Source organism: Chelonoidis abingdonii, chromosome 2, assembly GCF_003597395.2.
Source record: "Chelonoidis abingdonii isolate Lonesome George chromosome 2, CheloAbing_2.0, whole genome shotgun sequence".
Classification (NCBI taxonomy): Eukaryota; Metazoa; Chordata; order Testudines; family Testudinidae; genus Chelonoidis; species Chelonoidis abingdonii.
In genome coordinates this window covers 290,951,858-290,976,494 of record NC_133770.1, presented here as the reverse complement: position 1 = coordinate 290,976,494, position 24,637 = coordinate 290,951,858, and the positions used below count along the sequence as shown (strand labels likewise).

At 45.2% G+C, this 24,637-nt stretch overlaps 1 protein-coding gene across 1 annotated transcript in view; it reads left to right on the top strand.

Annotated features, from left to right (window-relative positions):
- Window positions 1-24,637, top strand: part of COL22A1 (collagen type XXII alpha 1 chain) — a 346,712-nt gene that overhangs the window by 294,588 nt on the left and 27,487 nt on the right. Inside the window, 12 exon segments of the mRNA XM_075062036.1 lie at window positions 3,047-3,124; window positions 6,392-6,427; window positions 7,579-7,632; window positions 10,441-10,485; window positions 10,979-11,026; window positions 13,251-13,364; window positions 15,028-15,081; window positions 17,231-17,284; window positions 18,523-18,576; window positions 20,742-20,795; window positions 22,280-22,333; window positions 22,986-23,030. Coding sequence (XP_074918137.1) covers window positions 3,047-3,124; window positions 6,392-6,427; window positions 7,579-7,632; window positions 10,441-10,485; window positions 10,979-11,026; window positions 13,251-13,364; window positions 15,028-15,081; window positions 17,231-17,284; window positions 18,523-18,576; window positions 20,742-20,795; window positions 22,280-22,333; window positions 22,986-23,030 — 690 coding nt within the window.

Here is a 24,637-nt window from a genome sequence, read left to right as displayed (position 1 = left end):
GACCGTCAAAAGGATCTTGTCCCATTTTTCTTCATGGAAGGTGATCTTGTAGCCTGCAACAACACAATACAGATGGTGTGATGGCAGCCCTAACATCGTATCAAACGATCCAGATGAGTGGAGACTGTTCATTGATTCACGAAGACGAGTCTTAAAACTGTTTTGCGCATAATGGCAATGTTTTGCCATATTCCAGTTGGCCATGCAGTCCATATGAAGAACCTATGACAACATTGTCATAAACAGATAGCTAAGGGTTAATGTTTCTTTTACCTGTAAAGAGTTAACAAAGGGAACCAAACACCTGACAAGAGGACCAATCAGAAACGGATTTTCAAAGCTTAAGGAGAGGAATTTGGGGGTGTTTCTTGGTCTTGGGACTTTGTCTGTTCTGTGCTCTCTCAGCTATGAGAGTCATTTAGTCCTTCTAATCTTCTGTTTCTCAGTTGTAAGTACAAAGTTAGCAAAAGTATAGTCTTGAAATTGTTTTGCTGATTTTATCTGTGTATCTGGCTGTGGAGGTCTTTATGTGTATTTGGCTATAAGTACTTTTAATTGTATTGTTTTTGGTAAGGCTTTTATCGCTTTTCTATTGTTTATTCATTTTCTATAAGTTGAAAACCTTGTATTACAATCAGATTACAGAGAGCTGTTATTCTATTTTTCTTTCTTTTTTATTAAAAGTTTTGCTTTTTAAGACCTGTTGATTTTTTCTAGTTGACCCACCAGGAAAGTGGTGGGAGAAAGGAAAGACGGGGGGAGGGGAAAAGCTGCTGTTCGTGTGTAACTCTCCTAGTGTCCCAGGGCGGGAACAAGCTAGAGGGGAAAAAATAATCTTTTCTGTTTCCTTGTCTTTGAGTTTGTCTTTTTGTGGAGAGAGGAGACATGCTTCTTGGTATTGTAATGTAAAGAGTTGCATCAGTAACTCTGGTTAGCCGAGAGGAGAGAGAGGTGGGGGAATGGTTTATTTCCCTTTGTGGTAAGACTCAGAGCTCTGAGTCTTGGGGTCCCCCAGGGAAGGTTTGGGGAGACCAGAGTAAGCCAAGACACTGAATTTCGCTGTGGCAGCGATATCAAATCTAAGCTGGTAATTAAGCTTAGAGGGGTTCATCTAGCTTCTCAGGTTATGAACGCTAAGTCAAATCTGAGTAGGAAAGCTATGAAAAACATGAAACAACTTTTGAGGTGCATAAACTATGACCAACATCAGTGGCAGCTTTGTGGTGATTTGAAGGTGTTTGCTTCTCTTGCTTATGTCTGCAGACTGGATACACAAAGTACTGCTGTTTCTCTGCGAATGGGATAGTCGTGCAAGAGATTCCAATACATCAAGAAAGACTGGCCACTCCGACAGTTATTGAAGCCTGGGAGGAGAAAAGGCGTTCAGATCATCCACCACTTGTTGAATCAAGGAAGATTTTGTTACCACCCTTACACATCAAGCTGGGTCTGATGAAGAACTTGTCAAGGCCGTTGACAAAAACACAAGCAGCTTTCAAGTACGTCCGAGAAATTTCCAAATTAAGTGAAGCTAAGATAAAGGAAAGTGTCTTTGTTGGTCCCTCAGATTCGTGAACTTCTTCGAGATGATGCATTTGACCATGCACTGCGTGGCAAGGAAAAAGACGGCATGGAAAGCCTTCCAGTTAGTGGCAATAAATTTTCTCGAAACAACAAGGCAGACAACTACAAGGTTGTTGGGAAAAACCTCTCAAGGCATACAAAGGCCTTGTTTGCAACATGTCACTAAAGATACATTTTTTTGCAACTCTCATCTAGATTTTTTTATCCAACACGAAACTGTGGAGCAGTGAGCGACACAAGGCGAGCAGATTTCACACAGGACGTTGCAAACAATGGAGAAAACGCTATCAGGGCAAATGGAGCCCAATCAATGCTTGCGAATATTGCTGGACAGTGACAAGAGATGCTCACATTTAATGAATACAAGAGAACAAGCCAAAGAGCGCCGAGTAGACACTGAATAGGACTAAACTATGTACATTAGTATATTTTCCTCTTATGTTTATATAAAAGTTTTATTTCTATAACCTTTTGCTAGATTTTTAAAAGTGTATAATAAAACAGGACAGGTGAATATAATAATCATGTAAAGCAACCATAAACACATGAAAAGACCTAGGTTTACAATTTATGATTAAAACTCTAACTATCTACAAAATATAATCAAAGACCATAAAATGTAAAAACTTAATATACTAGAAACAGTAAACCATAGAATTCATATTTGAATTCAGCACATCAAAATACATAATAAATACCACATTTTATCTCTGAAGCAGATGACTTCTCAAAAATTGTAGACCAGTGTAATGGAATGAGCAATGTTAATCTTTGACTCAGTGCTTCTTTTCCAACTCTATGATCTTCGGAATAAATATCCTGTGGTTACCTGTATGTGCAATCTACTATAGGAAAGTAGGTGGTTGCTCCCAAGTATGATGTTTTCCTGTGTCTCACAGAATACATGCTAACCTACAGGCAATTGGAGTTCCTAGTATAAAACCACACAAAAGCAGCAGTATTAAACACCCTAGTTGTCCCAACAAAGATGTGAAATTGTGACCTGGTCTCTGTCTATCAAGTCAACACAGTTAGCAAAAGAAGGATCTTGATGGAAATTGGATGCTCTGTGCTAGCTGACCCACATACTGGGTAAACCAAAATAATGATGGGGCCTATGCTCCCACTCTGTTACATGGTGTGACATGGTGCTGAATAATGCACGTGCTCTGAAAATTGGGCAGAGCACTTTGTAAAGAGGAAAAGTAGTTTCAGGATATGACCAAGTTATCAGTGGATTTTCCCAATATAATGAGTCAATGACTATTCCATGTCCCTGTGCTATCATAGGTTGAGACCGTTCCCCTGCAACGTATTAATAATTATTGTGGAGGTTCCATGTAGGATGTGCAGGAAGTGTAGGTGATATTTTCTGAGCTGTAAATTAGTGTTAGACATTGGTCACCTTTCTCAAACATTAAGAATCTTGCTGGTCCTTAACCCTTTCCTCTTGCTGTTTCAGGGAGATAGGGGAGTTCCTGGTCTTCCTGGCCAGCCAGGAGACAGAGGCGCACCAGGAGTTGGAATAGCTGGACCTCCTGTAAGTATTAAGCAGACCTCACTCACTTGTGATGAGACCAAGACACAGCCATTGCCAGCTACTTGAATGAGCACGGAGTGGTAAAGCTGCGGGGTGAACACGCTTACTGTTCTTGAAGTGGTTAATATCAGGTTCTGCTGCTCCTGAAATTATCTGTGTGGTTTTGACACATTGGCTCTGCGTGACACCAGAGCACTGTGTCATTACACACTGAACACAGTGTCTTTTGGGGTGTGTGCATTTCTGTTGCACAGTGGGTCTCGCTAACTATTTAGCTACCGTGCAGATTGTCATTTAACACCAACAGACCACAAGTGAAATTTCCACTAGGAGAGTAAGGCCCTTTTGACTTCATATTTCCCCAGCTCGCATGCTGAGTCTAGTTAAGATACAAAAACCAAAAACATTTTTTTCAATAAATACCGTTATTTTTCTTCTTTGTTAAGTTTTAGAAAATTGAAGCAAATGATTACGCATTCTAATTAGTGAGTCAAACATCTTAATAAATAGAAAGATACAAAAGTATTTTAAAACCTGATTTACAAGAGATCCACTTTCCTTCTAAAACTTCTTTTCTGTAGTATTTTGACTATTTAAGTGCACATAATACTTTTCAATTGAGATTTATATGAATCCTGTGCAGTTATGCCCCTTTGTGCTCACAGCTATGTCAGCTGCCTTCACCTTTGGAATTTTCTCCCCTTCGATAGACTACAAAGTACATCTTTTGGACTATGCTCTAGACAATTTGGGGTTTTTATGGCAGTGGGGTCTGATCCTGCCAGGTAGTGAGTGTGCCGGATCCCTGATAATATCAATGAGATCTGAGGATACTCCTTACCTTTCAGATGCTGCTCAGAATCTTGCAAATTCAGGCCTGTAAGTGTGTAAACAGATTTCATTCTTGGCCACACCCATTAGAAGATAGCAAACATGCTAAAATCCTTTATAACCATCTGTGCATCCTCACATACTGTGTCTTAGGGTTAGTAGTCCCTACTCCAGCCAATACTTGCCAATGATACCCTGCGGTGGTATCTAGATTTTGCACTTTCCCCTTATACTTGGAACTGGAAATAACTCTGCTATGGTAAGCTGTATCGCTGTGTGGTAACTGATGATAAATGCTGACTGTATAGTTTGCATTTCCCATGCTGAGGACTTCTTGTTTTAGAGAAGATTAGGCAAGAGGTCAATCATTTAATACCCAGTCTCAGTCGTAACAACATAATGAGACCTGCACCATGGCTTCTGTTTTACTCAAAGGGCACATGCTATTCAGGATGTGCCAGACTTTTGGCTAGCACGTTGGTGAGGCTTGGTGATCTGCTCCTGCTCTGGCACATACAAAATCCTGTTGCCTTGATTTCTAAATAACAGCTTGTTTTTCATTGAGTAAGCTGAAAGCCTCTCAGGCATGAGTGCTCATACTTTAAATCTGATTATGATTACACCAGGCTAATTAATTTCAATCGCATGAATGAGAATTTTAAAATGAATTTATCAATTAAGAAAATGCATTAGCTTTTGTGAAGCCTGGTGTGCCATTACTGTTTGTTATTTATTAGTTATTGGTAGGGCACAGTATAAATCACGATTTCATGGAGAGCATGGAAATCATGAAAATGCCCCCAAACCATGATCTTTAAAAAAAAAATTTTTAAAGGACAATGTCAGCAACAAAGTCTTTAATACAGAACATTACTTAAACTGGTCAATTTCAAGGATGCAGTGAATTTTATAAGTAAAAGTAATCAGTTTCAAGGACAGAATGAATTTTCCTTGTATAGTTAATTTCATCTTTGAAATTAACTACATTTACTTGTAAAATTCATTCCTTGCACAAACTCCAGGAAATTGTAATACTTTTGCCATCCTGAATTTGTCATGAATTCCTCTCCACCCCGCAAAATCCTGTGATTTATGCAGGGCCCTTGTTACTGGGCTCAAATCAGGGATACCTGGATGAAATTCTATAGCCTAAGTTTTGCAGGATGCCAGACTAGATTAGCTAATGGTCCCTTCTGTCCTTAATATCTGTTAATATGAATGACTAGACTAAGAGTATCAAAATCTGGCCCAACAGAGTATATCATTCACCTTACGTCAGGGCATTGTTTTTTCCTAAGTCAGAAAGAGTTATACAGCTTGCTCACGACAAAGAAAACAAGTATGATATTACCATCTACCAGTCTGTATCATGGACATGCATGTAGATATTGGGGAGAGGTATAGCTCAGTAGTTTGCACATTGGCCTGCTTAAATCCAGCATTATGAGTTCAATACCTGAGGGGCCATTTAGGGATCAGGGCAAAAATCTGTCTGGGGATTGATCCTGCTTTGAGCAGGGAGTTGGACTAGATGATCTTCTGAGGTCCCTTCCAACCCTGATAGTCTGTGATTCTATGGAACCTGCTTCCATGTTGGCCTGTTGCTTACAGTGATGATGTGAGGTTAGTTCCAAAACTGCCCTGGCTTTTATTTCGCATTCTGCTTCCAGAAAAAAATGCTTATTTTTTCTGTCTCTCTCTAGGGGCTTTCTTTCTTTCTTTCTTTTTCTATTCCTCTCTGCTTTCACTCCATTCATTCTGATCTCAGCTACACTGGCAGCTCATCAGTCTGGAGTACTGATGTTGCTGGAGTTGAGATTTGCACGGGTGTAAGAGATCAGTCTGGCCTGTCACATGTGTGCATCCTACCCCAGCTGCCGGAGAGAGAGGGAGAAAGCGCTGTATGGGAGAAATGGATGAAGTCTCACTCACAATAATATTTCCTCATGGAAGTTTCCTTATCTGTTTCCACCTGCTTGATGGGGATTTCTCTCTCTCTCTCCATGGTTACTAAGGAGTTGCAGTTTGGTGGATTAAACAGCTTGAAAATCTGCGTCCTTGCAGCCCCAAATGAGCAGCTGCTGTGAACCCACTGGGCTCTGTGCTTTGGGCTCCTTTATACTGTGCTTCGGGCTCCTTTATACTGTTACTGATTATACCCTGGGGTTACTCACTGCCTGGAAGACTGTTGGACACAGCACACCACGTGCTCTTGTTTTCTTTAAACTCCTCTGCCTTCATTTACTTTCTTTGTTGCTAGCTTCATCTGTTTCAGGGCAACCTCCTGCCAAGCTGATTCTGTTCCTTTTCCTGACCGCTCCTCCTATGCTTTCCATTAACTCTAAACTTATGTTGCTCTTTAATCACTCATACCAGGATGTTATATTCAGGCTCTGCTGCCCTTTTCATCTCTGTGTTGTTCCTGTTTGTTTGCAGGGCCCTGTGGGACCAGCAGGAGACAAAGGGCCATCGGTACAGTATGTCTTGCAAACTACACCCAGCTTTTACAAAGGGGGACTGCCGTGTAATCAAATGTTCCATTGACTATTGATGATTTTGTTAAGGCGTGTTTATATTTTCTGTTTGCTTGATAATGGTGGAAAGATACAGCTAAATTATTTAGGCCAGCGTTTCTCAAACTGGGGTCCAGGAGGATACTCCAGGGGGTCCATGGCCCCCGTTGATCAACTCCTCCTTCCCCTCCCTCAACTCCTCTGCTGCCCTCCCAGTGCATCCTGCATGCTGGAGAACAACTGGGAGGAAGGAGGAGGAGCGGGGATGGGCTGCGCTCAGAGGAGGGGGTGGGAGAGGAGAGGCAGGGGTGGAGCATTGGGGGAAGGGGTGAAGTGGAGGTGGAGCATGGGAGGCACTGAAAATTTTTAAATTAAAATGGGGATCTTTGGGTTGCTAAATTTGAGAACCGTTGATTTAGGCCATGATCCAGCAAAGCACTTAAGCACCTGCTTAACTTTGGGGTTGCTCACATGCTTAAAGTTAAGCATGTATGTAAGTGTTTTGCTGGACTTTTGGCAGAAAATAACAATACATTGTCTCACTCCTGTTGTATCTAACCAGTCACAAGATAGCCATGATTCACCAGTCTACCACTTTGTCGTGATAAAATCATAGCTTAAATTGAATTCTGCTGACACTGGTGTAAACGTAGCAAGTGGAGTTAATTCTGATTCATAGTGATACAGGGAGATTGGAATCTTGTCCCTTGTGCTCATCATTTAGCGCAGGGGACAGGGAGACAGGACGTCTGGGTTCTGTTCTCCCCTCTGCAGCATGGCCTTCAGAGAGTCAGTTCTCTCTCTCCCTAACCGTGCACACTTGTGAAAGTGCTATAACGCTGACCTCAACGAGGGGCTTAAGTTGTGAGGCTTAATTTATGGATAGTTCCTTGAATTCCTTCAATGGAAGATACTATATTAGCACCGAGTGTAATTAAGTTTTTCTGGAAAGTCAGTTCAGATGTTGCTAGTTAAATGGTTCTGGCAGCGGATGGGCTGTGAGTTCCATTTCTGCAGCAGACAGGAATCTAGCCACTGCTAAATATGTGGATTGTGTACAAACATACTGCCAAAATTTCTGATCAGGTTTATTTCTTCTCATTTTACCAGGGCCCTCGAGGTTTACCAGGTGTTCCAGGCCCACAGGGGCCAACTGGGCAGGATGTAAGTAAAGAAAGCAAGAGTTTAAATATTTATTGTAGTTAAAAGGGCTACCCACAGTCAATATATCACCTTAACAAACTCCAGTCTTTATCAGTCCGGGAGCGGGTTCTTTAGGGTGGGCCAATGAGAGAATTAATAGTGATGGAACAAAATTAACCAAAGAAAAATTTAGGTCAAACATCTGGTAGAACAACCTAGAAGACCTATTAGACTATGGAATAATGTCTCTAGGGAAGTGGGGAAGACCCATCACTGAGCCTGCTAGAACGACACTGGGGACGGCCTATTGTCTGGGAATAATCCTGCACTGGCCGGGAAAGCCTCAAGATAGCCAGTCACTTTCTCGGGTTCATGATTTCTCTGATTCTCTGACACTTTAATGAAAACAGGAATCTTGGGCCCAGGGTCGCTGATGGCTTTTTGTTGCATTGCCATGCAGAAGAGTTGACGTTTTACCTCTGGCCAGCCTTTCTTCCAACTCCTGCCTTCTCAGAGTGTGAGTCACAGAAATGATGCTCTCCGTGGTGAGGAACAGAGGGAGGTCTACACATGTCTGCTGGGGGAAGCTGATTCCTGCCCCTGGCTTGTGGACACTTGCTGTGTCACAAGCACTGCTCTGTGGAAGGAGGAGGAAGCTCTTTGCTGATCAGCAAGTGCTGAGTTCTAGGAACCAGTCCTTGGTGGAAGTGGGAAAGGGGCACTGGATGTGTTTAAAAGGGATGACACTGCATCATCACCAGCTGACATAACACTGGGACATGAAAAGCTGGCACCTTCATGTAACTGTCCTTCTCTACACAGTGTTGTGACAGTGTGAGACCCTAAATGAATCCCAGGTTCTCTAGGCCCATGAAAATATATGCCACGGTTTCAGAAAACTGAGGGGCTGCTGTAACAATTTATGTAGCTCCGTTGAGGTAATCTTATTGGCCCAAAGAGACGAACTGTGAATCTGAATGGATCTCTTCTCTCCTCCTCCTGGGAGTTTGCAAAGGAACATCTCATTTTCTTCCTGCACACTTGGGTTCCTCTAGGTTTGGTCTCACGCTCCTCACCCCACCATGGAGAAGAAGGGATGAATTATCTCCTACTTTCCCTTACTTCTGGGGGACTCAGAGATTTGCTCTGTGCTGGTACTTCCTGACCACCCCTGCAACCATCACCCTGCTCCCTCTGGGAGAGTGGGTGCTGAGAGCTTGTTTTGGCCAAAGGAAGGTAGTAAAGTTAGCTGAAAGTTAAAGCACCTTAGTCTTCCAGGAGTATTTACAGTCTTTTAATCACAGGATTTCTGCCTGTCTCAAGGAAGCAAAGTGTAAGAAGCAACATGACATCTTGCCAGCATTTCCCGTGTTCTCCAGAAGAATAATTATAAGGGAAATTTCTCCTTCACATGCGTCTCAGTCAATGAAGTTGCAGTTCCTTGGGAACCGCAGCTGTTCCCCACTGAAATTCACTATCACAGTTTCATATTCATAAGCCAGAGCAAGACAAGTGGCCGCAGAAGGGCCCTTCTTTGGACGCCAGTGTTAATGCAGACATAGGAAAAGAGCAATTGTAATTTCTTCTGATTTCTTCCACCCCAGCTGAGGCCAGATGTCTCTTGCGGGGCAATCATCAGTTCAGTCTGATGTCACTCCACTCCACACAGCAGTGGAGACCAGGAGTGTGCACTGGAAAAGGACGAGACCTTTCCACGAGACTCAGTGGTGCCTCACAAAGCAGCCTTGACAGAACTGGAGATGGCAGGAAGCACTGTGCTGCAAGGCACCCAGAACGAGCGTGCCCACTGAGCCACTCTCTAAGAGAGTGCTATGTGCCTTCCCCTCTGCAGCCCGCCAGCTCTGCTGATGGATGGTGAGGGACCAGGCCCCTCCATCCCCTGCCTCTCCTCAGAGAACTTGCTTTCCATGCTCAGGTTTGAAAATGTCAATCTCAGAGCTGTGCTGGCTGTGGGAAGAGCCATGTTGCCAGGTTTCACCCAGCCAAATGTCGTGGGTGTGCAATTGCCTGAAATGAACCAGCCTATGTTTCTGTGGAACACTTCTACACATAGATGTAAGCCTGACTGATAAGTAAGAGGGGCAGTGGCAGGCACCTCGAGGGTGAGGATCTCAAACGTTGCCAGATTCTGGCCCTTCTGGAGGCACTGCCTACATAGCCCTTCCATGTTATAGAATGTCTTCCTTTCCCTTCCAGGCCCAGACCTTGGGTTTTTGACATATTAGTAATGCCTTGCCAATTGCCCATCTCAATCTGTCTCTATCACACACACGTCTCTGAAAACTGGTATCAAACTGCTCCCACAAACGATGACTTGCTGGTGCTCCAAGTGACTGCCAGGGTCCAATCTTGCAGTTTCAGATGCAGGATCGGGGCCTTCATTTTAAATGCTCCAGTTGGGCTCAGTCTTCAGTGCTTCATTCATCTCTCCTTGAAACTGCTGCAGCTCGACCAAGTATTAACTGTGCCTTTAGTGACCATGAAAACATGATGAACCAGTTTTGCCCCGGGGTGGGGTGTAACTCCAGTGGCATTAAGAGTAAAACCAGAGGTATGTAGTGAGAGCGAGTAATTCAGAAATAGAGGTGGATGGGGAGAGGTATATTCTAAATGTTACCAACATGTAGATACATTAGTAGTTCTTGCAGAAGTGTATGTGATTGTCCCAACACTGGCAGGATTGTGTGACAGTAGGCACAAATGAGCAGTATCCTGGGATGGCGTGTTTATGTGCATATGAGGACCGTGAAGAGAAGCAAGGTCTTACTGTGAGTTAATCTCATAGATTTTTCTCTCCCTTGTCCATAGGGTTTACCTGGAAATCCCGGGGAAAGAGGACCTCCTGGAAAGCCAGTAGGTCATTTCACTTTTAGATTAAATCCCAAACAGTTCTGCTCTTCTCCCTTTTATATCAGCACCTCCATCTACCCCATCCTTCACAGTGACAGTTAAATGTCACTTGCTTGCTGTTCTAACTGGAAGAACAGCTACAAGAACTAAGAGTGACGAGTGATTACGGTAAAAGCTCCTATGGTAGGTTTGGCTCAATATAAATGTAATTGAATACGCTGTATGTAAATGAAAGCAAAAGCTCGTACATTCTCTTAGTATTTGCATATAAAACCCAAGGCCAGAATCTGTATTTTCTACACATGCCCTGCAGGGTCCATCCCTGTATTCTGGAATAAATTTATAATGCCATTAACAAAGGACATATTGGGCCCAATGAGCACCAGACAGTGCAAGGAAAATCAGTACCATGTCACAGGGAATTTTCATGTAGATTTACCTTAACTGTCTCATTTTATAAAACTACTTTTTAAACAATGGATTTTTCTTTCCACAGGGTGCCTCCTCCCTCCTTTCTCCTGAGGATATAAATCTCCTAGTCAAGGTACAGGCTGAAATTGCCTTTGTGATGAAATTGTTTTTTGCTTTTAACTTGATGACTGATGCTACATTATGGAGATGTGTCTGAACTGTGAGTGCCAGATGTGAATCTGAATATTCTAAACAGCCAGATGTGCAAGCAATTTGCAGTTCATAGAGTCACACTGTCAACTGGTGCCATTGGGGACACGTTAGAGGCCAAAGGGGGTATGGCCAGAGTTAGATATGCTCTAGTAATCTCCACCAGTGTATTGGCCTACAAAGGCCCTTACAAGCTGATGTAATTTAGACCAGCCCCAAGGTTGCTGATCTAACTTTTAGTGAGGCCTGAACTGGCCCTCTGAAGCGCTGGGATCAAATATTTTCAAGCATAATTCCCTAAAGATAGGCTTTCAACGCCACTGAAAGCATCTAAATAAAGGAGCCTGATTTCCAAAAATGCTGAACCTCTATGTCTCCTGCTTAAGTCAGTTTAAGCTGGAGGTGCTAGGTGCCCTTTGAAAATCAGTCCACATTTGCATGAGGTGTCTAACTGGGGATGTAGGTGCCTACCGTTAAATGCCCACATTTGAAAATGTTGGTTTGTAGGTTTACTGTTGCTGTCCATGAAGATGATTTTGTGGGAAATTATTCAGTATTTGACACCGAGCAGCTGCTAAATCTTTAGTGATGGCCAAGGGCACAACAGCAAGATTTTTAAGCAGTCTAGGGACATGGCAAGAAGTCTTTACCTAATGCTTAAAAGGCACTGAAAAATGATCTGCTAACTGGTCTCCTCCTCAGAGCTGAAAAGAACAGTCCTCTCTAGTTACTACCTTGAGGTGAAACCTTGTATTCACACAGCATCTCTTCTCCAAAGATCCCAAAGATCATTACACAGAGTGCACTGTATGAAGTTGTTTTGTATTCGGTAGCACCTGGAGACCCCAGCTGAGCTCAGAGCCCCATTTGTCTAGGGGCCATACACCCACACAGTAGGAGGCTGACCTTGGTCTAAAGCGTCTATATTCTAAGTCAGACAGACGCCCAAGGAATAGCAGGGAAAAGAGCGGCAAAATGCATTGCCCAAGATCATACAACAGATCCCTGGCAGAGCTTGGGATAGAACCTAGTCCTCCTGCCCTATCCACTGGACTGCACTTCCTCTCTGTATACTGGGCTCACTTCACTCACCACTGAAACAAGGCCAACACTCAGACGGAAATGCTAGGAATTCTGTACACTTGCCGGGCGCTTTTTGAAATAAAGAATAATGTAGTGAACTGACACTTCAAAGGACAGTGGAGGAAAACAGAGCGTAATTCTCCGTGATGGAATTTGGCCAGGGTACTGTGGCATACATTTACTCTTGCAACAAATGCCAAGAGATCTTTCATGACCACAAGTGGGCAGCGCTTCACTTCTCCCTGTTATTCCACAGTGACTACCACCACTCTGCTGGACATAACTTCAGTACTAACTAGGGGGCAAGGGCCCCCGTCCTGCTTTCTCTAGGGGTGGGAAGACTGTGGCATGAACTCCGCCCCAAATTAAAGACCATTGAAAACCTGACCACTTTCCACTAAAAGTGCAAGGCACCTTTCTTTAACCTGCCTTCTCTAACATAAACACATAGCAACAGGTTTATATGTTACGAACACCACACTGCTTGAGACACTCCACTGCATGTTTCTCCCTGCAGGGAGAGGATGAGGGAGAGCAAACAAGTGACAGACGTGTAGCCATATCACTCAATGCATTACTGGAAGGCGCTCAGATACTATGGTGACCAGTGTGGTATAAGAACCTATAGAGAATAGAGTAGGATCCGCCCCCAACTCCCTGCAGTTCCTGGGTTTTCCCTGGACAGCTGCCCTCCAATCAGTGACCCAACCTAGCTTTTGAGGCTGGATAAGACACTGTTTTGAATCTCTAAGTTAACAAGAAAGAATTTTATTTTTTTTTTTGTATTCCTGCTTCACATTTTTCCTCTCTCTCTCTCCCCCTTAGAATAGGCCTTTCCCCCCATTCTGTGAGCCTGGCTTGGATACTGCATTGTAACTCATCTAGCCCCCTTGAGGACTGCCCGTAATGCCTGCTCAGGTGCCACAACAGTTCTGTGGCCTACCACTGATTTGGAGCACAGACCTAGAGCGTACGCTCAGAGTGCCGCCGAATGTCCATGGGGCTGGAAGGAAGCCTCAGTCTCATCCCTAATGCTATTCTCAATGCTACCTCGTCTCTTTTAGGATGTGTGTAATGACTGCCCACCTGGCCCCCCGGGGCTCCCTGGAGTGCCAGGCTTCAAGGGTGATAGAGGGGCCCAAGGACCTCCGGGCAGAGATGGCCTGAATGGGAAAATGGTAAGAGAACTGCAGTAAGGTTCATGCTTCAGGATCACTTTGATAACTGTCTTTAGCCTTATTTTAATATTGCTGCATTTATTGTCATAAAAGGAGCAGTGCACTAGGTGCTTCATAGACAGGCCTGAAGCCCAGCTCCTAATACAGCCCCTTTACCCTGCTCTGATAGCATGAAGGAGCTTAGGAGGAGGAGGGGACAGATGGAAGGGTGAGGGAGTGGATGGAGAACTCTGCCCTCCAACAATTTAGGGATCTACTTTATGTGGGGGCTTGCTCCAGGCCTGAGAGCAGCCTAGAATACAGGAGCCAGCCAGCCATCCCCCTTGCACTGCACCTCCTACACATCTAGTGGAAGAGCCTGCTAAAACCAGCGAGGACGTTTCAGCCGGGCACCTGCAGACAAAGAGAGGAGGCTACACACAAACGAAGAGGAGAGGATGAGAAACAACCAAACCGGGGGATGAGCAGAGGAGAGGGGTACAGTTCTAGGAGCTCAGGGACAGCTGGATGGATTTTCTGTTTGTCAGGAGACAGCCCACGGGGAGGCATGAGGGAGTGATTTTTAAGGAGGAGCTTGAAAAAGGGGAGGGTGAGAGTCTGTGAATACATGATACTCGCTGAGAATAAAGGTTGCAGAACTGGATCTCTAATATGTAGGGATCTAAATGAGAGAGGAACAGTTGTGGGACTCTACTCTCAGTCCACGCATGCCATGTCCAGTACTCCATAAGTACCCGCATCTCTAGCCATCCCTGTGCCTTAATTATCAGCTCCTTCTCCCGGCCTCCCTCCAAGGCCTATGTGGCTCCCGCCCCCTCTATATCAGTTGCACACTATACATACATTGGCACAGAACTCAGTGGAGTTACTGGTGCAACTGATAGTCTGGCCCCAAGCGTCCATTGTGCTTCTGCATATCTCACGTCATTTCAGATCTTCTATTTACATAGTGCCTCTCACCCTGAAGCACTTACCATATGCGGGAACCACCTCTCCTGGCCACTGAAGGGCTGCTGTATTGGAGTGGAACACAGGAGCTGTGTAAAACAAGACGGGAGAGATGCCATATCCAGCTTTAGCTGGGGAGGCAGAATGTGTTTTCCTCCAGTTCAGCCGGGAAACCACTTATTTTTGTAAAAAGCCGCCTGGGCTGTTTAATTGCCACAAGCAGCCAGGACTGTGGTTGTATATTTTATCCAAAACAAAGCACCTCTGGTAGCGCAGTGCCCCCGGCACCGTGCTGGGGCATTAGTTCAGTACAAATTCAGAGGATAGAGTCCCATTTATTGACTCCCACCAGCTTATTCGTTTTTGGAAGTCTCCCATCCCAGGACTGGCCAAGGTTAGCACCTGTGTGCATGTGTAATACACTAGCTGCGTGACTGTGATTATGTCTCCCTCTAGTGGCTGGCCTGTCTTTTGAATAAGACCTTTTGGTGTTACTGAATCTCTCTGATGCCGTATATATGTAATCAGGAGCTTCTCACACAGGCGCAGAGCATCCAGGATAGCTGGACTGAGTCCTAACTGTATTAGGCTACAGAATTGAAAGCTTATCCTTGCATCTATTGGTTCTGCACATGATAGGTGGCTGGACACTTACTATGTCTTTCTGATTTGTAAGCAATTAGTGTGATTGAGCGCTCTTTCCTCTTTATTGTAGGGTGATCCTGGACCCCGAGGTCTTCCAGGCCCTCCAGGAGTGGATGGTCCAAAGGTCAGTAATTCTCCTCAGTGAACATCACCTGAATCGACTCCATTCTTATGTAGAGGGGAAGAACTTATGTGGGACTTGAGTGGTAGACAGGCTCTGTGCTGCCTTTCTGAATTTCAACCCCTGAGTCACACAGCTTCCCCGTGGACAGCCCAGCAGTATAACATAGTATGTAGCATTCCCCCTCCCCCCACATCCTCTATTTGCAAAGACCAGTTAGGTTTTGAGCCTCCACACAGAATTTGGTCTCAATGGGAGCGATGTGCGGGCAAGGATTGCAGGATGGGCACCTTACTATCAATTTGGATCCGCTCACCTGAGGAAGGAGTGAGAGCCCCAGCCCTGGAAATCCTGCACCTTCCTTTTTACTTGACCAGTTCCTTGCTTGGATGGTTTGGATGTAACAAATGATTTGGTATGCTGGGGGCTACACTGACAATGCACCGAACTGTTGGTCTTTTAAATGGCCACAGTCACTTGGTCTGTAACACCCAGTATTACTTGGAAATACATTGGAAGAAGGGCTGATCATTTTAGCTATTTACCACATCTCAACCTCGTATTCAAGGGTCATTGACAAACACCAAGCCATGAAGGATTCTAATAATTTAACACTTAGAGCTTTGGCCTTGTGTAACCTCCGTGATGAGTTTGCTCAGAAAGTCAGTGCTTCGTTAGGGTTGGAATATTTACAATGGCCTAATGTGAAACAAACCAAAACTAATCAATGGCAGTAGAGATAAGGAGTTTCCCCCTAGACTTACCTGCCTTCCAGCACTTGGTTCCAGTCTCAAACAGTGTCTGCTGTTTAATTCCTTTTTCTCTGTGGTTATTACAATGAACAAGGATTTATACTGGTTCAGAAAACCGATTTTACCTCTTGCCATGACAAGTACAGAAAGGGCAATAAAGGAACAAAAGGAAAGGTGCAGTTGGTTAAGACGGGAGAACATTCTGAGAGAAAACTCAGAAAACAGCTGGTAACCCAAATAGATGTATATGTTATAGGTAATTGCTGCGACCACTCCGCAGTCTGAGAAATAACCATTCTCTGCTGGGAGCGAAGACTGGGGTGGGAAGACTCAGCATTTGACTGACATAATGGCATAAGATTTGAATTGTCCATATGAACAAGAACAAACCTAAATCTAATAGGTGGTCAATATCCCAAGTTGCATTCAGTTCATATATGCACGTACCCACAGTCTGCAGGTGCTCAAATGAAATAACAGACAGAGAGTAACGCCAGAAGATAGCCAGCTGCTCTGTTGGGACTCCTTCCCAAATGCCCGGTAGGGCTTCTGCAGGATTAAAAGAGCAGAGTGTGCTGCTCTTCTGAAAGCCCAGGTGGGCCGCCCAGAGGATTCAAGGGACTGGGACAAAGCAGGGCAGCGGCGCTGCTTGTACTCACCTGGCAGCAGTCCAGGTCTTCGGCGGCGGGAGAGGGGGGTCTTCAGTCGCTCTGGGTCTTTGGCAGCACTGAAGGGTCCCCTGCCACCGAAATGCCTCTGAAGACCAGGACCGCCACCGGGCCAGGGCTCGTGGGGCCCCTGCGGGGCCTGGGGCAAATTGCCCCTCTTCCCCCCCCGCCAACCGGGGCGGCCCTGAAGCCCAGCATGGCACACTCTGGGGTAGAAACCCCCAAAACTCCCCAGTGTATAGTTCAGTGGAACTGCAGGTCCTTTCTCGATCAGTCTCTTCCTGCTCTTCTCAACGACATAAATCCAGACATATTTTAAGTGATAAACTGCAGACGGTTTTCCCCCGCTTGTCTAACTGTTGTTCTGTATTGAACAATGCTGTGTGTTGGGGACACTGTAAATTCCACACGCAGCAATTTAGTAGTAATCTGGGACGTTGGTAAAGTCATACTTTGGGCTTCCCAATCTGAGTCGTTTCCATGCAATGTTTTGTTAAATTTTTCTGGTGTGTGGGCAAATAAATGTGGGTTAAGTGGACAGTGAGACCCCAATTCAGCAAACCACTTAAGCAAGTGCTTATCTTTAAGCACATATGTAAGTCCCATTGGAGTCAATGAGACTTAAGTGCATCCTTAAAGTTAAGCGTATGCTAAAGTGCTTTGCTGAAGTGGAGGTTACAGCTGGGAATGTCATAAACTTTAGTGGCTTTCAATGGCTTTATTTGTTATCAGGGCACTAAAGGAGACCGTGGGACATCTGGGGATGCTGGACCAAAAGGTGGACAGGTAAAAAAGTGTGCTTCCCAAGTAGTACAACTGGAATATGTGTCTAGGATATAATCGTGACTCCTGCCCTGGCCTCATGGGGGACAGAGGCAAAGATCCTCAGCACCCCTAACCCCCAGAGGGGTGGGGGTAAGAAGACTTGAGCTGGGACCCTCCCCATCAGGATGCCCTCCACTGAAACCCCCTCCTCCCTGCCACCATCATCATTTTCTGTGGAGTGTCTGTAGGCTGCCATGTGGCCTTTGTTCCCACCACCGTCATCACCAGCTCTGGTATCTCTGGGAGGCATCCAGTTGGCTTCCTCTCCCCTTGCTGGTTTTTAAGGGCTGACCATCTGGCCTCCTTCCCTGGCTAGTGCACAGGTGAGACGTGGGGGTGGGCAGCCTTTTCCAAATTGGGATCCAGAAGGCTCCACCATGTCCTGCTTCTATGCTGTTGTGGTTCTCTCTCATCTGGCACCTGAAAACCCCCAGGCTATTCACGCTATGAGGGAGTCCCCAGCTACCCAAATGGCTAATCCAAAGATATGATGGGTCAGCAGTTAAGGAAAGGCCTCTGTCTTGTCTGGGGGAGAAACTTGGGGATTTTCCAGGGGAACTGGGATCCTGCAGGAACAGAGGGGAATTAGACAAATTGTGGCCAAAATCAAGCCCAGGTTTGCTATAGGTTTCATGAACCTTACACTGAAAGTGGGTCAGGTTTTTGGTCCAGTAATGAAGCCCCATAATCCGGTAAGTTTCAAGTTACAAATATTTTTCCTAGCTTTCATTTTGCATAGCTTTCTGCCTTGGCCTTTCGCTCTTGTTCTCCTGGCTCCAATAGGCACAGAACAGCAGATGCCTCAGGAAAAGTACATCTGCAACATAACTGTGCTTCTTTCTTGACTGACTGCTAACACTGCAATAATTGCTTAGTGAATATTTCCCTTGCATACAAACTATGCAACTCATACCAAGCCTGCTATTATGTTTCTTGACGAGTTATTCAGTCTCCAAAGCCTATGTATATTAAAGACTTTAGATATAGCATAGAAGTGCATGCTTTGCAAGCCGAAGCTTCAGTTTGTAATCCCAGGATAGCTTATTTCCTGAGGCCCACCCTTCTGTGTGTTCACACATTTCACTGTTCTATCACTGCTTCCTTATGACTGCCATTTATTGACCTAAAATGTGGGGGACGTAACTCAAGAGTGAAGAAGAGATTGACACTAATCTAATAGCTCTCTTGTGATTCTGCAGGGTCACCCTGGAATGCCTGGCTTCTCGGGACCTCCTGGAAACCCAGGCCCACCTGTAAGTTTTCCTCCTTTTTCCCCCCATACTGAGAAGTGGATCATCATGCTGCATATGTGTGTGTCTCACTAATAAGTGTAGCTGCAGACTGCATATGCCACAGAGGGCCACTTCCACCCACGTCTGTGCCATTTCTTTGAAGTTTCCTATTGGGTTCGTAATAGACCCTGGAGCATCATAGAGTCCCACACTCACGATAATCGCTACTTAACGCAGCTTGCAGCCATTGCTTTGTCTCACGAAAGTAAATTTATGCTAAACTTTGGTTGCTTCCTTTATAGAAAAGACAATGGGCATGACATTTTTTTTTTCACTGCGCCTATATGGTAAAAAATATTGATGCTTCCCATATATTAGACGAAGCAGCCAGTTGGCTTTAGAAATAACAACGGTCAAAAGGGAAAATGTTTGGCTCGTTGACCGTTAAATGACACGCAAGGATCTTAGACAAGGGTTTCTCTAGTTTTCTCGTGTTGTGGGCTTCTTCAGATAGGATTTTCCCCCCGCTCTCGTGCATTGCCCATTCCAGTTCCTCATTCTCCACATTAGCCGCAGTGCTTCTTTACATGACAAAAGCATATTAGGATGATGTTGAAGAGACATGGCTAAAATCGGTTTGCTTGAGTGCATTGTGTGTGGCCACTTATGTCTCCCAAGAGCTCTATCTTTTTCCTTATTGTAGGACTCTGACAAATGTCCCTTGAAGCCACTCTGGCTTAACCTGGCCAGGTCCCTTTGCAGTTTGACCCGAGCCCTCCTAAATGTTTGCAATCTCCCTCTAATCCCTGTGTCAGCAGCAATCTGACCATGGCAGAATTTATATTGCACTGTTGCTTGGCCATTGTGACATCAGCACCACCAGAAAGGGCTCGGTGGGTCGCTGAGCACGGTTTTGAGGACTCAGACAGTGAATACATGCTTTCTGGCCCAGAATCATAAAACCTTTTGGGTTGGGATGGTAGCAGGAGTTGGTGACCACATCCATTTGCTTGCCTATTGGCTGGATTGATTGCACAACCTCTAAACCAGACTATCTAGTCTCTTTGCATATTCAAGTTATGATTAGGACCCTACCAATTTCATGGCTGTGAAAAACATGTCACGGACCATGAAATAAGCCCATCCTCGTGAAATCCAATGTCCTTTTGTCCTAGGAGCGCCCCAGCAAAAGGAGACTGGGCTGGAGAATGACAGGACTTGTCCTTCCCCTGCACGGCTGCTCTGGGGGAGGGATAAGACCAAACCCACCTCCAGGTGCCTCCCCTTGGTACAGCATGCTCTGGGATTGGGCAGCAGCCCCAGAGGTTCCTGCAGCTGGAGGAGGCTCGTGGAGTTGGATCCGATCTTCCCCGTGCTGCTGGGAGCACCCCAGCAGGGGGGCTGCTAGCTGCTAGGTAGGACTGGGGCAGGACAGGACTTGAGTATCTCTCCCAAAGGCAGATAGCACCACCGTCCCTCCTCCCTACTCTATCCAGCTCTGAAGGCAGCACAGAAGTGAGGGTGGCAATCCCATGACCCCGTACGACAGGCTTGTGACCTCCCCCCACAATCCCCTTTTGGATCCGGACCCCCACAGTTACACCACTATGAAATTTCAGATTTAAACATCTGAAAATGTGAAATTTACCAATTTTCAAATCCTAGGGCTGTGAAATTGACCATACATTACCATGAATTTGGTAGGGCCCTAGTTATGTGATTCCATAGCCTGCCTGAGCAGCTTGCCTTGTTGCCAAAGACTTTATAATTAATAAAGTTTCCCATAATATTTAACCTACGTTTTTCTTGCTGCAACCTGTGCCCGTGATGTCTTGTTCTGTCCATGTTGACTAATGATTCCAAGATTTGCCTTCTGCAGCATACGCTCCGAGATATTTCTCCCAGCAATTCTAGTCTTCTCAGAGTTAGTTTGGGCACAATATTTTTCTAATTACTGTATATTTTCTGGAATGGCAAACAATCTAAAATGTCTGACAAAGTATGGCTTAGGAAGCTAATTATACACAGAGGTTGGTCACTGCTTTTCTGAGATGAATTAATGTGAATGATTGCTAATAGGAATGAATGGCAGAAAATGGTCACGTTGCCATCTGTGGTACTGCCTGTGTTGACAAGGATACACTATGAATGAGTAATTCATATTCTTTCTGCTTTGTTTTATTTAGGGAACAGATGGCAAACCAGGACCTGCAGGACCCCCAGGAATGCCTGGGGATATAGTAAGCCATTGACCAGGGGGTTAGCTTCTTTAGAGTGAGGCTGAACTGAAGCAAACATGAGGTTTCCCCCCAAGCCCCTCAAGTGATATTTAAAATGCTATTCATGTTGAATAGGCCCTGCTGGAAACTCTTTGATTCCTTTTCTTCTATGCAACCTTTCCAGAATTAGAATTCCTGATACAGTTGTGATGTGATGGGAAAACCCTTCAGTGAGCAGGTGGCTTCCTCACTCTTCTCCATACTCAGTCCACATAAGTTATACCAGGATAAATATCCTCCCTTCACAGGGTTTGGTTTTATTTACCGAAGGAACTTAAAATTCAACCGCATGAATCCAGTCCAAGCTTTCTACTCAGGTTTGTCATCTCCTAAGGTTACTCTCAGACCTGCTCAGCCCACAGCCTAGGCTTGGATCTCAAGAGAGAACCTACCATCTTTCTCATATCCATACAGGTAGTGACACATGTGCAACACCGAATCAGCAAAACACACTTAACATTTCCAAGCAGGATCATCACCTGCTGACACAGTGCTGGCTAATAAGGGTGAAAGGTTAGTGACTCCACAAGGCCTGCTAGGGATTTCGTTATTGCTATCGGTTGTACAAGGAAAGTGCTCAGATACTGCCGTGGTGGGTGTCAGTAAAATACCCTGAGAGAGAGATTGAGTTTAGCTTTTGAATCTGGTTGATCTTCATTGCAAAGTGAAACAGAAGATTCCTTGTTATGAATCAATGTCTCTCTTGTTTTCGAGAGGAGGCATCTTGGAGTAACACAGGTTGTTGAGTCAGAATAATGCAGCTGTGTGTAATTATGATGCATTTCTGGAACTGGATTGCTAATGAGCCTGTCGCCCCTTGGCCATTTCTTCAACTCTAGCCTTCATCAGTCGTGACCAAGCATTGCCCGTCTGGTGGCTGTTGTGAGATGAGTTAGTCATAGCAGAGAGGCCAAGGACTGAGCTTTTCTTTAAGCCCTAACAGGTGGTCAGGGTTGAAGCAATGTGTGACAGCCTGTGTGCTGTACAATCCCATGAATAAACAGGATTTCATTTACAGGGACAGTCGACTGAACACTTTTCATAACCACCAATTTAATATATACAGACTGTAAAACATGCATTGACTGGCGTTTATATTAATGTCGATAGCACAGTGCTGGCAGAGACTTACTATGTTGTTATCCACTTCTTCACAATTTACACTTTTGAGTCCAAATCCAGCCCTCTCTTAAGTGGCTGTAATTCCCACTGAAGACCATGAGAGTTGCATCTGTTTATCTTGGAGGCAAAATTGGCCTTTGGTGTCAATAACTGTGAATATAGCATAGCAAAGTTTGGTCCCTAAGGGAGTGGAAGTGTGAATGCATTACAGACATGTTCATTTCTCCTCCCCTCCCAACTCCGGGTTTGTGAAGTGTTCTTTCTTGTGAAGCAGCATCTGAAAAGCTTGTCTGAACGTTGCCACATCAATGGTCTCTTTACAGGGTAAAGATGGCCCGCCAGGTCCCCTGGGCCCACCAGGACTGCCTGGCCTTCAGGTAAGGGACAAGTGCCTGCTATTTTTCATTCAATATGGTACACTTCCTGTAAGCAAGTGGACACAGCCAGTGCCATTTCTTAGCTATCTTGGAGTGGATGTGACATTTATATTGTCAAGTTAACTCCAGATTCACTGGACTCCGTACAGTGTAATTCTGGGTTGGGCACCTTCCAGCCAAGTGATAGTTTCCAAAATAGATTCATCTGTTCCTCCTGCCTGACTCTTATTTCCCTGGCAGAGATCTTCCCATAGAGGGCACCAATGTGAGATAATGCCTCCAAGCCTGGGGGCACAGATAATTGTATCTGCAATTCATACTACGACAGGGGATGGGATTTTGTTATGTTCTAGTGCCCAGAATGTAATGATCCCCCTGTATTGATTGGCTCAAGAACAAGTGCAGGATTAGTTTAATATCTGAAACCCCATTGATCTGGCAACTGTGTGGATCTAGTGAGTCTTATCTATCTCTAATGTCTGTGGGCCAGATCCTCTCCTGGTGTAAATCAGTGCAGGTATAAAAGTGAGAATGGGGCATCACACAATGCACAGTGACCAAGCAGAGCAGTCATCACAAGATTCACACTCACAGAGACGTACCCATCTTCTGTATAACCACCCTGGCCCCCTAATGGATCTTTTACTTACAGGGCGTTGACGGCAAGAATGGCAAGCCTGGATCTCCCGGGGAACCGGTAAGAGATTCATGTTGTAAACATCATCATTTCAAGCTGCCACAGTCAGGTTTTCAGAGCCCACACCTGGCTATCGCTTTTAGACTTAGGAGAGTCTGTTTACTTGCATCTCATTCACACTGAACTGCCTTGAGCAATCTATTAGTGTGCAAATCTTAGCATCTTGAAAGGAGACCTGGCCCTTTACTCTGAGGATATGTGTACACTGTGAACTAGGGGTGTGATCCCCAGCTCAAGGACACATAGCCAAGCTGACATGCTAAGAATAGTTAAAAATACGGCAAGTAGCTGCAGTGTCACAAACTGCAGGAGAGGCTAACCCAGCTGCAGAATCATGCGCTGCAGGAGAGGCTAACGTAGCTGCAGTGTCACGAGCTGCAGGAGGGGCAGCTGCCTGGCGTACGCAGCTCAGGTCTCAGCGGGTATGTACTCAGGGTGGCTAGCCACTCATGCTGCTGCAGGGACACTCTCTGTGTAGAGCATTAGCTCAATCAGAGCTAACATGGGCAGATCTCCCGGAGCTGGGACTCACAGCTGCAGCTCAAAGCGTAGCGATCTCCATAGTGCTCCTGTAAATTCTAGAGAGACCCAGGTCCGTCATGTAATACTAAACCTGGTGAGCTTGTTTTTGCGGATTATGGGGCAAGGAAGGGAGTAGGAAATCCAGCCTGAAATGTACTTGTTGGGTTGCAGAGTGACCATGCTCCTCCCTTCTTGGAGAGGAAGTTTTGTGTTTGATTCCCCCCATTGTTCTTGTACGCACGGGGAGGAAAACGACCTGACCTGGAGTTTTACAGCCAAAAGGCTGTGTTAATAAAGTGGACAGGAATTAGCATTCCCCTAGCATATGCATATTACTCTGAGAATGTGCTTCCAGAATCTGTTGCCCCCATCTCTCTTCCTGTGATTTGCCAAAATATGGCAAGCTCTTTCCTTTCCATGACAGCGGACAAATACTTAGCATTTAAGGTATTGTGTAGACTGAGCCGCCTTTCAGAGTCATATGCACGCAGTTGTGCATAAACAATTGCACGTGCCCAGTTTCTCTGTGAAAATACCCCTTTTTTATGTACGCACCAGATATCATGGAACTGCGTGAATCTAATTTTGAAAATATGGTCCAGACAGGTACACCTGGCAACAGGCGTGGGCACAGCTTCAACTTCCAAAGCCCACGTTTCTAGAAGCAAGGGAGGGTTTACAGCTGGGTGGAGGGTGCCTGAATGTCCTGTGTGTGCACTCAGATGCAGGTTTTGTGGGAGCATCCCCAGTGCATTCACATTTGAAGGGATAGCTCAGTGGTTTGAGCATTGGCCTGCTAAACCCAGAGTTATGAGTTCAGTCCTTGAGGGGGCCATTTAGGGAACTAGGGTAAAAATCTGGGAATTGGTCCTGCTTTGAGCAGGAGGTTGGACTAGATGACCTCCTGAGTTCCCTTCCAACCCTGATATTCTATGATAACCCTCATTACAACTAATGGCAAAAAGCAGAATCCCTTTTCAGACAGCTGCAGCGGCACAGGAGCCAGCAAACAGAGCTGCTAACAGGGGAGTTTCAGTGGGAGTTCTGTTGGAGGAGCAGGTTTTTGTAGTTTGTGGATTGTATTG